This window comes from Drosophila elegans, unplaced genomic scaffold (assembly GCF_018152505.1).
Source record: "Drosophila elegans isolate 14027-0461.03 unplaced genomic scaffold, ASM1815250v1 contig_476, whole genome shotgun sequence".
In the NCBI taxonomy this organism is placed as follows: domain Eukaryota; kingdom Metazoa; phylum Arthropoda; class Insecta; order Diptera; family Drosophilidae; genus Drosophila; species Drosophila elegans.
Window position 1 is genome coordinate 2,102,756 of NW_024545863.1, and position 18,341 is coordinate 2,121,096.

The window sequence follows — 18,341 nt, forward strand, 5'->3', positions numbered from 1 at the left end:
GGCGTTCAAAGCTTAAAATTTTGGCTAAATCGAAATTTTGGAATATATCATTTAGAGAATTCGAAAATTGGACAAAAATTATATTTCTTAAAAGCGATGGGTACTAAAACATTAGGTATTTAAAAAAATCGTTGTTTTGGCTGTGGGTCCGATTTCGGCCAGAATACGAAAAACTCTTTGAAAAATATAATACTTTGGATAAAACATTAATTCGGTATTTATCAAAAATTAATGTGAATCGAAAGCTAAGGTCGTCAAATATATGGCTGGGTTAAATTAATTAGTATTCATTTTATACACCAAAAAAATTAATAAGTATATTAAAGTGTGAAATATATACTAAGTTCAAAGAAGTTTAGATTAAAAGCAAACCGAAAGCTATATTTTTTAGTTGGCCAGCTAAGATTTGAACCTTGAAAAGTTTGTCGCAAACATACACCACCCAACAAAATAGTGAAAAGCTTCTGTGGTGAAGCTCTGATTCTGTCCTTTTCAGTCGGAATATCACTTGCTCCCTCGCACTCTTTTTAAAATTTCTAAATATTCAAAAGCAATTAAATTGCGGGCGTAAAATGTTCAAGTTGACGTCGTTCCGAGTCGATTGCATTCAAATCTCCTTGTAGAACCCATAATGGACGTGCAAATGACCAGCACGTGGACCTCAAAAAACAGACAGATCGCACAAAATCCGGCCAAAAATTGCTGCTCCCTTTATTACGTATACGCCGGATGGGCTGCAGTGAGCACCGTGATTCTGTTTGCACATTTAAAGCAGTCACTATTCGACTACGCCACAGTAGGCAAACATCTCTGCAGGCCGGTCACGTGCGCCTAATGTCAATAAAACGATATTCCCAGTCGATGAAATGGTATGGGGGCATTAATAACAATACTCGAACAATACGATCGCACTCCGCGGAACAGTGGCACTCATAACATCGGCCAATTAATATGCGGCAAACAATTTTGATGAACTGCTAACAAGCCGATGGATCCGGGGGTTTTATGGGGGCTTCTATTCGGGCACTGAGATGGCAGGCCATAAAGCAACAAAATGGCACAAATTGATTTTGGCCAAACGATTATTTCGGGGGTTGCGTGCTCTTGGGCACATCCGCCTCGAAAAGCCTCCCCGATCCCCAACCACACTCCCTTCGATGCCAAGGATCGACCAGCTGGTCCATCAATTTCAATGAGTCGATTGATTGAGAGACCCGTCAATTCTTGTGGCCACTCAAATTTATAAGTTCGTCCAAGAAAATACATATTGCCCATTGCGGTTTCCGTCTTAATTATGTTTGTGTGCCCCTGCGAGTGTGGCAAAAATATTTACAGAAATAGAGTGAGAGGAATCTCGGCGACGGCCACAAGTTATGAGCTATTAAGAATAAAAGCCAGCATATTTTGTATTTACGATAATATCCGGACGGAGGCCAAGCCGTAGAACTGCAACTCACCACACTTTTTCCAGCGCTCAACAGGCGTCCGGTGTTCGGGGGCCCGTCCACATTTATCCATTCACATTCACATCCACATCCAGCCGAAGTCGAACCCGATTCCGAATCCGATTCCGAATCCGAACCGAATCCCAACCGCTTCAGTTTTAGTCCGTGCAAAGCATTCGCGCATTTTGCCGTCGAGCGTTGGCCAGCGCGGTGGATATTCCGCATATCCGCTTATCGAATCCACAGTATCGTCAGCATCGGAACGGTATCGAATCTTAGAGTTTCGACTGCCATCAGAAATAAAGAATTAATAAACAAATCCAGTGTGCGTGCCAGTGTTTGTGTTCGTTGTCTCAATGAAATGCCAAACTAAATAAGCTTGGAAAAGTTTTCCATCCAGTTTTTATGGCAGCCAGCGAAGCCCAAAAAAGTGTCAATTGAATTAGCGTCTCGGAGGCCAAAAAATAAAGAGCAAAGAGAGATTGTTGAGGCGCAACAGGTGATTGGATCGCAGATATCAAAATTTGCAGTGGTGTTGCCCACAAAATAAAGACCACCTGTGGCTCCTCCTTAAATATTTTTAAGGGCCACCCTTCAACGATCTTCCCTTGGCTTCAGGTAACTACAGTACATGTATTTAGGCAAATTTTAGAAACAAGCCCGAAAACAACATATGTTAGACCCCCCATAAATAAGAAAATCAATAAAATTCGGACCCAGCATTCATGTTTATGCTAACCGCAGTGGCAACTAAATATTTGCTTTTGGCAGCGGGGAAAGTCTTCACCTGTTGCGCGTATCGCATGTCCTGTTTATTGGCTAATTGGTAACATACAGTTCCGCTCATCAATCTACACATATGTCCAACCATCCATATCCATTCGTTAAGCCAAATATAAGTCCACCCTTGACCCTGCCTGCGGGCAGCACATTAAATCATCCCGAGCAAACAAATTAGCGCAATGAGTGCATCAATAAACAAAGTTCACCTGTTGCCCCCGCGGGTGTCTCATCTGTAGTTTACATTTTGAGATACATCTTGTATCTTTTGGGCTGCAGCCTCTGACTTATGGCGGATTTTTGGAATTGCGCTCGATGGGAAACAAAGCGAACAAAAAGCGAAATGAACCGAACCGGGCGAGTGAACATCAAAAGCGCTTTATCGCAATGGTCTGTATCTATCCCAGTTGGGTGGTGGGAGGGCGGGTGTATCTATCTATCTATCAGATGCACACGGCGCTTGTAACCGCAAATTCGCATGGTACCGCCCCCTCGCCCCACGCCCCCCTGTCCTTCGAGCGCCTCAAGTCGCCAGTGCTCTTGATTGCGCCTTTGTGTATAAATTAATTAAATTAAAAGTTTCCGGTTAAGCCTCCAAACGCCGACAAACGCGCGCATTCGGACGCAATTGCATTCGAAATTGCAGAAGACCCGACCCGATGCACTCGTATTTGCCACCTCGAGGAGCAGCCGATAATCGCAGCCCCTTTTGATGTTTGATAAAAAATAAATAAAACAAACCCAGACGATGCGAATATTTAGTGCATGAATATGCGCCGATTGTGTCAACAAGTTTATGGGGTTTTCCCTGATTCAACGCCGAGTGTTTGATTGCAATGGTGTCCTCTTATCACAAACTTAAGCTGGTCCAATGAACTGCCCTCCTATACACGCAAAATATTACAAAACTTAGTGATAAGGGAAAATGTATATATGTCAGATACATGGTCTTAGGCATCAACTATAAAAATACACTTATGTTGCAAAAAAAATGATATTACATTTTTAATAGGTTAAAAGCGATTTGTAATTCCGCTGATAAAAAAGTAATAGGAAATTCAATAGCGTTCAAACTAGATAATGGGAAGTAATATTCCGAAATCATGTTAACCAAATGCTTTGTGGATTTTTTTGCATAAGTTTTACAAATTTAAAAAAAATATTTCATATAAATGCGCTATGAGATTGCAATAGGATTGGACACTCCTTAGTAGGTTTTATAATTTATTTGCCGTGTAAGTAAAAGGCTAATTCAAGCAAGTTTTGAGGACCCAAGGCTTCACTGTAGCTCTCTCGTTTGGATGGCAATCCTTTCCCTGCGATAGCCCTTCGTCCCGCTGGGAAACGTGTGCAGTGAGTCGAAAAAGTCGAACCCGGGAATAGATTCATTAGGCTACTCCTGGCACCGCCTGGCACATCCCGTTTTCTGGTGTGTCCATCCCAATTGCTTCTATAAATATTTCGGCAGACACATCAACAACCTCCGGACTAAAACGTCAGCACTTGCCAAAATTCAGACCGCGACGCAAGCGATTTCCAAACTGCTCACTGTTGTGGCAAAATCAACAGCTTGGCCAAATCTGATTTCGATTCGATTATACGAATTTAAAGTAAGTCACGCAGCGGCTTTAGCAGTTCCCCTGGCCCTTAAGTCGGGCTGTACATACACATAAGTGGGTTGCGGCTGGGAATTAGCATCCAATTAGAAGATAATCGGGCGCTAATTCCCTGCGTAAACAGTTTGCGAAAAGATGGCCCTAAAGTGTCGCAGATTTACGGTGCTGCGGCCACGCCCTAACCCTGTAACCCCCCCCAAAATGAGTGTCCCTGAGTGCCTGCAGCTAATGTGCAGTCGACCTTCACGCCAACTAAAGACCAATTGTCAATATTTTGACAGCCATCCCCCATCAAAAGTTAGGAGGGGTGGTCAGCAGTCCAGTGAAGAATACGTTGGCGACATATTGCAAATCCCAGTGGATGAGTTCGACCCACGTGTGTAATGTGTAATGTGTGTGGCGGGTGGGGGCGGTGGGCGTGGCTTACCTTATGTTGACATCACTTGCCCATTTAATGGCAACCTTTATGGCTGCTTTTACAACCTGATGATAAAGCGCAAGAGTCGATGTGAACTCAACTGAACCGGAGAAAAGTGAGGCGCCCTTGAGTGGACTCCAATTGATGGCCAATTTAGCGCGGCTTTTTGAGCCCGTCCTCTGTGCAGGCAGAAAAAAAAGTACTTCAAGCTATGAAACACTTCTAAAAATAAAATTAAAGGTTTAAAAGTACAGAAGAACTTGCTTAAATATATAGTGAAATTTGCAGTTCCATCTACAAGTTAATATTAAACAAAATAGATAAGCATTTTTTAAATTCTTCTTAATAGCAAATTTGGCTTTACATTTTTGTTTGTATTATTTCCTATTGAACAATAAATTATATTAAATGTGTAGTTAAAACTGAATACAAATTTCCTCATCTAATATTATGTTTTAAATTAAATATATACATTTTATTCAGTGCATAAATGACTGTTACATTTTCTAGGTGATCTAAATTATTACTTTAATATAGAAAGTAAGTTTGTAAATGGCAAAATTTTTAAAAAATTTTTTTCTCTGTGCAAGCGTTTATATTGGATACCCCAGTCGCACTCCCCTCCATCAGGCAATCGCCATCGCATTGTCCTCGAATTGTTACCCATTCACATGGTCGTACCCCCTCAATTACATTTATCCTGCCTTGAATTGATGGTGGGTCCCAGCAACAGTTGTTGGAGCGGGCAAAGCAAAAAAAGGATAACTCCCATGGCGAAAGAAATATACATATACCAATTGCATTAAATTTGCATTGATCAGGGATAGAGTCTTACTCTCCCAGACCTTTGGAGCGAATTAACTTCCATAGTGCAGGGCCAGCTTCTTTGGCGCGGATTAGTTTACTCAACTGATGGCCCCGGCATGAGGCCATTACCAATGGGGTGGATCAAAGTGGATTGCTCCCTGCTTATTTCAACCTACCACCTACCACCACCCACCGGCAGCCATCGTCGCCCGTTCGAGAAATGAGAAATTATTAAATTTAAAAATTTTACATAATACCAAAATAGAACTGAGCATCGTGGCATGATTCAGGGCCAGCACGTGATGGGAAATCAAATGGATGGATGGTATGGATGGTATGGGGCATGGAGGTTGAGGTGGCATCCAATGGACTGTGCAAATAGCGGAATACCAGTCGAAAGTCGCCATGAAATGCACATTAATTGCGGCTCTGATTCAGGTTCAGTCAGCTGGTCAGTTATGGCACTTGTCTGCCTGCATAATTAACAAGTGGAGGCTTTGTTGGCTTTGCATTAATTATGTTAGAATTAAATCGGCAGAACAGTCATCTGGGCAAATGTTTCAAGTGATAATTCCCCCTTTTGGCACCCAAAAGCCCCATGGATACCGGCACATCTTTTGTTGACTTATGCCATTAGACTCCCCGCCAGAAAGTCTGCCTCTAATTGATGACTCACCGTGATCAATTTAATGCTGGATTCAACCAGTACAGAATTTGTTTTCATATTTATTTGTTTTCATATTTATTTATTTTCAAGCACATTGCGCACATTTAGCTAAGTTGACGCAACAGAATATTTTAAAGTACTCAGGAATCGTAAAACTGTATACAGCCTTGTTCCTGTTTATGTGAAATGTTTTGTAAAGTATTTAAAAAGAATACAAATAACTAGTTTAGCAGCGTTTTTTTCACATATTCAAAACTAAGAACCTTTGAAAATGCAGTGGTAATGAATTAAAAACTAAGAATACTTGTATATTTTAAGCTTTCTATATATAGTATGGTATTTTTTCTAATTTTAAAATATATAATTTGTCACTTGCATATTATGAACTTTAAAATTTATAACCGTTTAAACTTAAAAATATATTTAGTGCCTTTGAGTATTATATGCTAAAATAAGTTTGCCATTTTTTTCGCTTCTCAACTCATTGAAATATTTAAATACGATTAAAACGCACTCAAAGCCAGAAGCGGAACCAATCTATTTCACCAGCCATTTATAACTCTTGATCACATTCACATCCGGTCGTTTCCGCTTAGTGGAATTTGGGATGTGGGTGGCTTACCTGACCAGGTGCACGTCGGCACGCGACCATCCTTACTGGCGACCCAAAACGGTTGAAAACAAATCGAACTGTAATAAATTTTTATAACTACGCATCCCTAAACGACAAGAGTCGACAGTATTTGTTGTTAATGCCGTTTTGGGTTCGGTTCGATAGACAGAGAATCGTAGATCGTTTAAATGCAAATGCCAATGGTATTAAAAAGTATTTTAATGGCCAGCGGGGAATGGCTGTGGGTGTTCCCGCACGCAGCCTGCATTAATTTACTTGCAACTTTGTGGAATAGTGGACAATGCGAATCACATCCGCCGGAAATGGGCAACTTCTGTAGGGAGGCGGCTAAGCCAACTTCGAGTTGCTGGAGGCCAAGTTATTAAGTTTCAACTAAGTGCGGCCGCACTACTAGTTGGCCAAGTTCCTCTTTCTGGCGAAGGGATAATGGATGGGCCCCGATGGTCACGTCCTAATGAACAGCACCACACATCATTAGCGAAGGCCTACGGCTCCAAAGGCTCCTCCTGCGACTCCGGTTACAAAGGGCTGCCGAATCGGGGGATGGGGGTCAGCTTTTCGGGCAGTGTAATTAAATTTAACTGCCGGCCATGATGGAGACAAACTTTCCAGTAAGCTGACAACTGGCTGAAAGAAAACTGCGTTCCAGGGGATCCTTCCAGCCTTGAAAGGGATAATGCGACATTAACAACCATGCGAATGCCTTCCTGGCTGGCTCCCCCTGGTTTGGTCTCATTCTTCCTGACATTCATCCTCCAGGTCGCCCCCTCAATGGCATTCGGAATGCAGAGCTGACAGGACGTGAGCTCCTGAGCACGGCGACATCTACACTTACCAAAACAGTTGCCTGAAAATGTGTAAAATGTACAGACAATTCTGGGGAATATTAAAAATCAAGAAGTAAGGAGAATTATATGCTTGATTTTGGATTATCTCAGTTCTAAATGCCCTATTGTCTAGGCAACAAAGCGAAGTGAAATGCCCACAAATAGGAACTTAAACTTATATTAGTCATCTTTTTTCACATACTCCAACCACATAATTATTGGTATATTTAAATATACAGTAGGTCCTCTCTATCTCAAGGCTTTATGTTACACAAAAAAAAATCTTGTTGATATTTGTGTTCAATAAATAATAAAAATAATTTATTTTCCATTCTTTGACCTTCTCTATTATAAATACTAATAGTATTTAACATTGTGTTCGTCGAGTAAGAATAACTGATAATTATAAATAATTTACATATTTCAATGAAAAAATTAATTAACAAAGAACGTTCAGAAAAAAATAATAAGTGAAAGTCTGCTTAGATTTCTACCCTCTTTTCTGAAGGTAAGCTGAACCCTTAATCTGTGAATGCCAAATGAACCCACTTTAAGAAACCACATTCCAAAAAAGGAATTTTTAAAAGTGTAGACTATACTGCTGCGCAAATGCTTTTCTCGGGGTCAGGGATTGGGAATTGGGGTGAAATGGACAACTGGCTAGGACCACTGAGCCGGCAACTGTAACGAGCTGCGTGTCATTGCGCCAAAATCAACAGAAATGCAAACGACGAAACGATGTGTGCTGTCGCCGGCCGACAGATATGTGGACAGGGATGCTGTTCCTCCTTGGGAAACGGGGGTGCTGTTGACAATGAAATGCCAATCTGCCAAGCTGCCAGGCTGTAGGACGGGCTGGAGTGGTCAGGACGTGGTGTAGAACAAGCAAACATCAATAGAATCTTTATTGGCTCCATAAATATTTGTGCTCCACCTCTTGTGGGCCTTTGGTTAACGCCCCCGGAATTTTGGATTCCTTTAAAGAGGCACTGGAATAGGGTTACTTATGCAAAGCCAGGGACTCGCCGGCTGACATTTGTCCTTGGCAGCGGACGTCTTAAGCGGCTTTAAAACTTTGCCCTGGAGTGGGGCAATCTGATGAATGCGGTCGAATCTTTCTGACTCTTCATGCGTAAGCCGAATTCAATCACAGGACCTCTTAATGGGCCAGCCAGGCTAATAAAGGGCTGGGAAGTCCTTGGGGGGGTTGGCTGGTGGCTGATGGCTGTTGGCTTTTCTGGCTCCTTTATGGTTTCCACTGAAATAGAAAATGAAATTAAGATGGCAGCTGTCGCCGTAGAGGGGCTGCAACTGGGGAATATGAGTCCTATGAAATATTACGCATACGTAGCATTGTACAGCGTTGCTTTGTGTGGTGAAATACTGTCTCCGGCTTGATTGATTTGACTGTCCAGCCCCCCCCAAAAAAAAAAACAGCAAAACCCCCCAGAGACTATGTGCACCACATACGGATGCCAAATAATTGGGAGACAGCCTGGGACCTGAAGACCCCGAAACAAGCGCCTCGAAAAACAATGCACAACGCAGATAACAAACTCATAACATTTAATTACGTACAATTTACTCATATGTTTACACCTCCCAAAAAAAAGGAAATAGAAATGATAAGCGGCCCCAAATGCTGATCTCGCAGTTGTAGCTGCTTTGTTAGCGATTGCTCACCGCAGGACAAAGGTTCAGGGTTTTGGGTGTTGGTGGAGGTGGAGGTGTCACTACCACTATCGCCATAACTGTCACTGTGACTGTAATTGTGACTGCGATTGTCACTGGGCAATGCGGTAGCCGCCGGACTTTACTCGTGTTCCTCTGCCATAAACTCTTAGGCCGATTGCCGATTGGCGATTGTCGATTGTCAACTGCCGAATTGGGAGGCAAAATGGCCTTTTATTCATTGATGCACAGTGGGTTGGGCCTTAAATGATTTACGGGGTAAAAACGAAAGATTAATGAAATTATTTGACATTAAAAGCATTAAACTGCAGAGGCTTTAAAAAAATGAATCTCAATATGTGTTCAACAATACAGAAGAGCTCAAGAAATAGTAATTTAAATGGTATATAAATATTATATATGTGTTCTGGCATACAACAAAGCTATGAACATTTTTAAGACTTTTTAAAAATTAAATTCTTTAAGACCTTTAAGAATAGTAAATTGGGGAATTATATATTTTGACATACTTACATACTACAGTACCTAAATTATTTTTAACAATATTGTAATAATATATTCATTTCCTAGCTTGGACTAAACTATTCTAATTGTATATTTAACTGATTAACCTATTATTTGGAATTCAATTTAAAATACTCTTTAAAATTGTTTAGTTATTATAATTACACGTACTAGTCCCAATATTTAAAAATGGATTTTTCCTGTTTTCCTATTTTTATATTTTTAATGGCTATGATCTTTGACTATGCAAAGGCCCTTTGACATATTTTTCACTGCCGCTGGCCGATCCACTGTGAGCCATGCTGACGGGTGATTATTCACCCTGGGACTTTTGCTGGCCCAGCGTATTTATCTGCCCGTCCAGACCTCTTGTACTATGTAGTTATCTATCAACCTGCCAGCACCCTGACATGGGAAACCCGTCACTTGTTCCCCGGAGACAATGGAGGTTGTAACTGTTATTTTGCAACTATTTGTTCCAGGAATTGCGAGTGACTCCAGGAAATGTCCTATAGATGAATATCTCCTTTTCCTATTTCCCATTTCTCATTTCCCATTTCCGATATCCAATATTCAGTTGAAATAGGCGACTGCACGTGATGATAACGTGCAATCATTTAAACAATGCAATCCAGACTAGAATCGCGCAATTGAGCACCCAATCCGATATTGGCAATGATGACTAGCCGATAAGCCACCTGTGACGTTTGAAGACTTGAGCTATTTATGGTTTCATTCCAGCCACTGGAGATATCCAATGTTTATTTTTAGCACTACGCTTTTATTCAGAACCGGTTAGAGCCGGAATATATATTGAATGTATTTCACTCCATTTAGAAGGATTCGCAATTACAAAAAAACCACGCAAAGTGCAATCAGCTCAGGCTAGTAAGAAGAAATTTTCGCCAATTAATTTGCCAGCTCTTCAAACCAGAAAAAATTGCGTATCATTCTGGGTGGAAACGGCTGTTAATGGGTGGCAATATAGCAGGCTATGGGGGTTTTCCAGCTGCAGCTACTCGTTTTGCCGTAATTAAACGTGTGAAGCGACGCAGGATGACCACGCACAAAAAACGCAACGAAGACAAATGGCCTGGGGAAAATATAAAGTGCGAAAAGAAAATGTGGAGAGATAGCTTAAAGTTCAAGCAGCCGCAGGAAGATTTAGTTTCGCCTCATTCGAGATACATTTGAATCTGAGCCAGCAGATGGAGAACGTGTTGCCTGCAAGTTCACAGCTATCGGCAACTCAACTTTTAGCAGGGGCCATGCATAAGGGGTCCTTGGTCCCTCCTTCCATCCTTTCTTATCACCGCCGTCATTTTTCAACACCCTCTTTCAGATAGCGTCTTGTAATAGAAACGCACTTTATCTCCCGCCAACCAGCTCAAATAGCACTCACACTGAGGGAAAAATATAAGGAAACTTAAGTCACAAGAAAACAGTTATTTACCATTTATTTATTTATTTTAAACCCATATTAAAACGTTATAGTTAAAATATTTTTAAAATGACAATATTATTTTGTTTTTTCAAAAGCAAATTAATAATTTCTTTCTTTCTTTTGAAGTTGCAATTTTCAAAATTTTATATCAAAAGGAAATAATATCTCTAAAATATCATACAAAATGTTTATAGTTTAAAACTAAAGACAATAATTCCTTTATGAACAAAACAAAGTATGTTTTTAATAAAAAAAAACTAGCAGGAATGCACAATCATTTTTGTCATGGTTTTAAAAACAGATCCAAAGTAAAGTTGTGTTAGCTTCAGTAAATTTTCCCCAAGTGCAAAAATTCGAAAAAGGGAAAAGCACAAGTGTGCACTGCAGATGCAGCAAACTGGAAACACTTTTCTGGCTGTTATTCCGCTGGCAAGGCCAAGAATGTGGCCAATTCGATGGCGACATGGTAATAAACTTAATGCCAACTGATTTTGACAGCCCTGCACTAACATAGCATTGGATAGGGGCGAAGGCAGCTGGGATTAGGCAGAGCAAGGCCTTGGGAAAACTCATCCCCTTGCCACCCAAATTCGTGAGCCTGACAAATGCGCGAAAAGTTTGAACACTTGTTTGGGAGGTGGCGAACCTCGGGGCGTATGAGTTATGTTAAGCGATCTGCCAAGGAACGGGACTGCCTTGAACTGGAGCACTGCTTCCTCTGGCCACTCAAATCCACTATGGATTCCGATTCCCAGTCACGTTCGCCCACCATACAGGCATTCCATAAACTTGTCCTAGAGAGCAATTCAAATTATGAACGCGTTAGAGCTTCAGTCGCAGCTCGTGATTGAGCTATGGCTTGTCATTCGCAGCGTGTCATAATGAATTCACAAAATAAATTCAAACAAATCATTGGTATACTGAAAAAAAAAGATTTTTAGCCATTAAGTAAAATTGTTTGATTTCAAATTTGGAAATCCTGTATATAAAATAATTATAATAAGATATTTTTTATTTCTATGTATATTTTTGTTTCTATGTATATATTTATTTATTTTTTATCGGAACTCGCATAAGACTATACAAAATTAAATTAATAATGTCCTGAATGCCTAAATTTTGTACTGTGCACCGATTAGGTGGCGAGGTGTCAGGTGCACTGACCTGAAGCATGTCTTTGAGTAAGACTCTTTGGCATTGGACTCACGCAGTCCAGGGCTACGATCGCTAATTGCGTTTGCCAAATTAATTAAATCGAGCAATCGTAGTGCCATTTGTTGATTGAGTTTTTAACTGAAATGGGAATGGAATGGGAATGGGAATGTTGGTTGTGGAGGTATGCAAATGTCGTTGCCTGTTGCTGCCCCTCGCGATTGAATTAATTAGGCAAAAGGCAATTAAGCGAATCGACCAGCTCCGAAAGTCGACCCGCGACTCAGCACGCGAACAGGGTCCGCCGGGAGTTCTAGTTCCCCTCCTCTGGCACCTGAACCCCGACCTTTGACCTCCTCTTCGGCGAAGTGGCAGCATAAATTCCATAGCCAATAAGTTGGGCAATAAGTGGGTGTCTCCCATAAGGGCTGGCTAAATAACGGCGTTAATTCGACAAGCCCTTTCCCCGGGTTTTAGTGCCCGACCCTAAGTGCTCTCCGCTGATGAAGCACAATAGCCACCTATATCCCTCGTTGGCTTTTACTTTGCACTTTTCCGCTTTTCAGTTGATGAATCGCAAGGTGTTGGGGGCTGAGAGGCGAAGAGGGTGGGCCAATTAAATGGAAAACGTTTTCATGTCCCGCGAATTGTTGTCGTGGCTCTTGATGGATGCACTCTCGCCGCCAAAACACTCGATTGAGCAGTCAGCCCTCCAGTTTCGCTTTTCCATTACTTCCCCATCGGTTTTTCTGCTCCTGAGTGACGGCTTCCGGTTGGTAACCACGCGAATTAAGCCAACCGTTCACACGCTTTTTGATATCTCGCCACGACTTCCTGCAGGACAAATCCCGGAACCTCTTTCAGCCTCTCTTTGTGCTCGAGTTGCGGTAAACAAGGGAAATCCTCCGGGAAATATAGAAAATGCACCCAGAAAAATCATACTTAAATATAAGAAACTTTTAAGCTAAATCCAAATTCTCTGTTTCTAGAAAATTTTAGAAACATTTTAATATAAAAAATGTATTTGTGATTACTGGAAACTAATATCAAAAAAATATAAGAAAAGGTCTTAAAATTAACAATCCATTTTAATGAATAACACTTGTGACTATTTTTTAAAAGATTTTAAATTTGATATTTATTTGTTTCATTGTGCTAATGAGTAATGCCCGTGAATATTTCTATAATGACGGTTATATTTTTTTGCTAAATAATTATCTTAAGAAATTCTTTTGAATTGTTATTAAAAATAACTTAAATCGTCTGTATGCATAAAATAAAATAATATTGTTGTCACAAATATATTTATTATTATTCTTTATAGTTATGGTATTTTTTTAAATGTATGTTGGTCCCTAATTTATGGGACGTCTGTTTTTGCGTTGTTCTCGCTGTTCCTTCCTTTTTATACACTTTTATTATGTTCTGCAGCACCCCGTTCGATTGTCTGGCATTTGATTTTGTTGCTGGTCGGGACTTGTTTGCTTTTCGAGCTTTGTATTTGCTGCACACGAATCAGATAGCTGTGTGTACTCTTCGAGCTGTGTGTATAGATAGCCCATAAGCCCATACTACTACTATCATCATAAATGCCATGGAAGTTGCAACATTTTTCAATGTAATCCTTGGACCTACTTCAAGGGAGTTCTGAAATTGATGGCCTCTGGCGAATAATAGACTCGAGTACTATCTGATTATCCAGAGTATAACATAGTTGGGGTGACGGCTTTATTTCCTTTTGTTGTTTTGCTCGCCGCACACGTTATCGATATCGACATGTATTTTTGGCAAATATTTATCTATTTATTGCTCTTAAAAATTGCTACAATTAAGTTGGTGCGTGTGTGTAACAAACGTGCCGAACGATGATTAAGTTTTCCCTTTTATTCCAGCTAAATACAGTACGTCGACAGCAAAAAACAAATACATCAACAGAAAGAAAAATAGAAAGCAAAAACGAAAGCGAAGCGGAAAAAGGAGCAACCGCAGGGCGGCGGGCATGGCGTATACGCAATGCGCAGCATGTGCTATTACTATCGCTGCTACTGCCACGGCCACCTCGAGTCAATTAAGGAATTCACACGCCAGCGGACACTATAATTGAAACCCACACCTGTTTCACCCTGCATTAGCTTGATACTAGCCTTAAATACTCGATCGGGAAGGGGAAACCTAGGAGAATACCTTCCAAAATGTCCGCCTTTCGGTATTATTCGATCACGGACTTCTCCTTCGAAGGACCCCTGCTTCCGCTGCACGAGGCCACCACGAGTAAGGATGCCAAGGACAGTCCCAGTTCGGAGCTAAACATACCCTATACCGTCTTCGAGGTTCGTATATAATATTTGTACCTTATTTCATAAAATTATAAATTTTATTTATATGTTTTATCGAAAGGTCCTGGTTGCCATCGTGAGCATTATTGGCAATGTCCTGGTCATTATCGTCTTCCGCCGCGAACGAAAGCTACGCCGCCGCACCAACTACTATATAGTATCGCTGGCCATGGCCGATCTACTGGTGGGCAGCCTGGGCATACCCTTCGCCATCCTGGCCTCCATAGGACTACCGCGCAATCTTCACGCCTGCCTCTTCACCGTCTCGCTGCTGGTGGTCCTGTGCACCATCTCCATATTCTGCCTGGTGGCCGTCTCCGTGGATCGGTACTGGGCCATCCTCTATCCCATGGCCTACTCACGTAATGTCCGCACCCGCACGGCGATATGTAAGTACCAAACTCTTGGATCATTTTTTAGGTTCAGTTAGTTCTGCCTCAGTTCCTTCAATGAGTACCTCTTTAGACCCCTTTTGAATCCACCCTTTGCCAGTATATTGTCAAGGCATTCTCGCTTTTGTGGTGGCCATTGTTTAGAATTGCGCCTTTGTTGCTGGAATGCTAATGACTCTGGATGGCTAATATACACCACATTGTTCTTCTTTCCTGCCATCGACCATGTTTGAGTTGTGGCTTGGCTTAGACAAAGGGCTGCCCATCCGCACTGCAATTGAACAGATGCCAGAGGAGATGTCCATAAAAATAAAAGTTCTTAACAGTTAATTTTAATATTGAACTAAATCCCAATGGACCCACTGTTAAGTTTATGAATATAAAATAAAGAATGCATTTTTTCAAATAACAGTTCAATATTATATATTCAATTTTAGCAATTTCCATTTCTGAGCTTAAAGTCTCAAGCTATAAATAGACAGTTTGTATTGCCAATATACTTAGAATTAAAGGAGATGAGAAAATGATGCTATATAAAGCACAATACCCTTTGCAGATAATGAAATATATTATTTTATACTTCTTTGCAAAAGAAACAATGTAGATTTTCAGAAGATGAGAGATTAATAAGCACATTATTTACGTCATTTGGTCAGAAGCCACCCTTTCGACAGTTGAGTTTCCCGATGCTAGATAAAAGTTAATATACAAGCTCTGTTGAGAAAAAAACAGAGCAAAGTCAAGCATTTGTCTTTAGGGCATGGCTGCAGTTTTCTCATATGACGTCTGGGGAAGCTCGCCTTGAAGGGCTTCGTTTCATGACCCTTTATTTGAAGTCCTTGTCCTTTTTCCTTTGCAGTCATCATATCGATGTGCTGGGTGGCCGGCACAATAGTGGGCTTCCTGCCCCTCTTTGGCTGGCACGCGGACGTGCAGCACAACCAGGAGTGCCTCTTCGTTGAGGTAATGGACTACAACTACCTCGTCTTCCTCTACTTTGCCACAATCATCACTCCGGCTCTGCTGATGCTGGCCTTCTACACGCACATCTATCGCGTCATTATCAAACAGGTGAGAATTCTTTTAGGGAACTGAGAAACTGATACTGGCACTGTTATGGCTATAATAAATATATATACATATAGTTGACCCTTTAAAATTATACAATATTTATTTGCTTACCCTTTACATGTTATGGTTACTACTTCTTTATTTTCGCTTTACAAATTTGGTTTTTGGGATGGATTTTAAACGGTTTTGATCTTTCTCAAATAAACCCTTACGTTTATAGGTCCGCCAGATCGTTACGATGAACCCCGCCTCGGATCTCAGTCGTCGCTCCTCGGCGGCCGTGGTGCAAGTGACCACGCCCGGTAGAAGTGGACACACGGGAACGATGTTGCGGGTTTTGGGGGCCGCCAGGAAGCGGGATGTGAAGGCCACCCAGAACCTGTCCATCATAGTGCTGTTCTTTATGATCTGCTGGATACCGCTGTACACGATCAACTGCATCAAGGCCTTCTGTCCCGACTGCTATGTGCATCCCAAACTCACGCTGTTCTGCATCATACTTTCGCATCTGAACTCTGCGGTGAATCCGGTACTGTATGCCTACCACTTGAAGGACTTTCGGGCTGCCCTGAAGAATCTATTGCTGAAGATGATGGGCGTGGACATCGATCAGCAGGCCGAGGCCATCCACCGGTTCTCCGTGGCCAGTCAGCATCGTCTGCAGTCCATGGACTCCAATATGCGCTCTACGCAGCCGCGCCTCTATGTGGGTGAGTGTGAGTGCGCGTTGTCTAGCTGGATGTTTTGCAAAGGAAAACCCTATAACTCTGACTCTTCCCGTCCATAGATTCACCCATCTGGCTGAGGCAGCAGCAGGAGGCCCTGAAGAACTCCCAGCTTTTGCCCAAGTGCGGAGTGGTCTCGCCCTGTTTCAACAACATCAATCAAACAGTGGCCGCCGTGGCCTCGGTCACTACTGAGATAGAGCGGGAAATGTGGAACATTGTGGAGGCCTCCAGTGGGGCGGAGCTGGGTGAGACCAGCTATGAGTTTCCCTCACCTGCTCCGGCTTCCCAGGGCAGCAGTGAGCGGAATAGCAGCTCCACGGTCCCACCTGCTCCTCCTGCTGCTTCCCAAGTCAAGCCCTCACTTCCGTCCGCCTCGTATGACAACCACAATTTTAGCTTTAGTCAGGATGAAGACGATGACGACGATGATGATGACCTGGAGTTTGAGGACGTCTTTGTGCCAGCCAACTCAGTTCCTTATCCCTCACAGTCTGGCATAGATCCTGTGGAGCTACGTCGCTCCTTGGCCTTGGTCATGCGGGAGAAACTGCGCTCCGATGACACCGATTCCAGGCCAATGGGTCACATTCAGGAGCATCCTGTAGATGGCGAGTCCAGGGATAGACCTCTGTCCATTCAAACCTCGCCCACGAATGGTCCACTTCCGGCGCTTCTGAGGGCCAAGCTGTTTGCTGGGAACTCCAATAGCGCTCACTGCCTGCCTGGATCCACGGCAAGTACTGCTGCTGCTTCTGCTACCAAGGAATCTGGCGTCTTTGTGATCGACAGTGAGGCGAGTCCGGGCTCCAATGGCCACAAGCCCAAGTATCGAAAGGGCACGGCTCTGACTAGGAGCTCACTGAAGAAGAGCAGGTCCTGCAACTGTAGTGCCCTGGCCAAAGGACGAGGGGTGCACGAGGAGCAGAGCGGTCATCCCTGCCGGGAACAGGATCAGAGGGATCAGACCCAAAGTCAAGCGCCAGAGAACTTCTTCAGTCCCTTGAGATCGGTGGGCAGCTTCATGCAGCATTCCAACCTGTTCCACTTCCTCCAGCCACATGCCGTCCGTCCCACCTCATCGACGGCCTCGTCCTCGGCCTCCACGCCCACGCCCTCGCCGCCGCCCATGGCGCAGGAGGAGACGGCTCCAGTGGGCCTAACCACTTCCTCGCCATCTCTGCTGGCGGCCAGTGCGGAGAGTTGACCTTCCTTGGAACAGGTTCCTCTGGAGAATCCATTGGCAAAGGATCACAAGGATGGGCAAGGGGCAAAGGGTGACCCCTGAGGAAATACTCGCAAGTCAAAGCTTTTATATTAAGTACTTCCCAACTCTCATTAGCTCTCTCTCTCTCTCTCAAGCTCTACGACTAAGTAACACGTTGTCAAATTCTATCGGATCTAAATCAATTAGTTGGGTAGTGACAGATACATTTAGAGACTAGGAGCTACGCGCATTTATTTTGAGTGTATGGTCAAATACGTTTCTATGGAGTAGTTAATTATGTACATATGTTAAATGTTGTTAGAGTATATTGATGTGTATATGTCTGCTTATGTATACCTGAACGTCTGTGAAAACCAAGTTAAGCCATACGACATGAATTTCAACGTTGAAGTTAAATAAAGCGATTAAACAAGAATACAATTTAAGAGATCGATTTATTTTTGTGGGTTATTTTAAACGTGTTATAAATAAAGTAAATATTAATATTTAATTAAGAAATAAAGCAAACTGAAACTAATTATTATGGTTTAAAAAAAATATATAGTGGGTGTGGCACGAAACAAATATCTAGAAAAATTTTAAGATGCCATGTTCTATGGTACC

General features: G+C 42.3%; 1 protein-coding gene across 3 annotated transcripts; it reads left to right on the forward strand.

Moving 5' to 3' along the window:
• Window positions 1–1,509: 1,509 nt before the first annotated feature.
• LOC108149009 lies at window positions 1,510–18,163 on the forward strand. 3 transcript variants are annotated; one of them, XM_017276352.2, is made up of 6 exons: window positions 1,510–2,063; window positions 13,879–14,316; window positions 14,384–14,711; window positions 15,574–15,785; window positions 16,006–16,501; window positions 16,573–18,163. In XM_017276352.2, exons 2-6 carry the CDS (start codon window positions 14,179–14,181, stop codon window positions 17,715–17,717), a joined length of 2,319 nt encoding a protein of 772 aa, XP_017131841.1. In that variant the 5' UTR covers window positions 1,510–2,063; window positions 13,879–14,178; the 3' UTR covers window positions 17,718–18,163. The 3 variants fall into 3 exon arrangements, with proteins under 3 accessions (XP_017131841.1, XP_017131842.1, XP_041565469.1); XM_017276353.2 differs by having other exon boundaries at window positions 16,006–16,495; XM_041709535.1 differs by lacking the exon at window positions 1,510–2,063 and having other exon boundaries at window positions 13,861–14,316.
• Window positions 18,164–18,341: the final 178 nt, after the last annotated feature.

Excerpts from the sequence above, each read along its gene's own strand:
- LOC108149009 (XM_017276352.2), top strand. The coding sequence starts at position 14,179 with ATGTCCGCCTTTCGGTATTATTCGATCACGGACTTCTCCTTCGAAGGA. Across the intron at positions 14,317-14,383 it reads TACCCTATACCGTCTTCGAG|GTCCTGGTTGCCATCGTGAG; the intron begins GTTCGTATATAA and ends TTTTATCGAAAG. Across the intron at positions 15,786-16,005 it reads ATCGCGTCATTATCAAACAG|GTCCGCCAGATCGTTACGAT; the intron begins GTGAGAATTCTT and ends TTACGTTTATAG.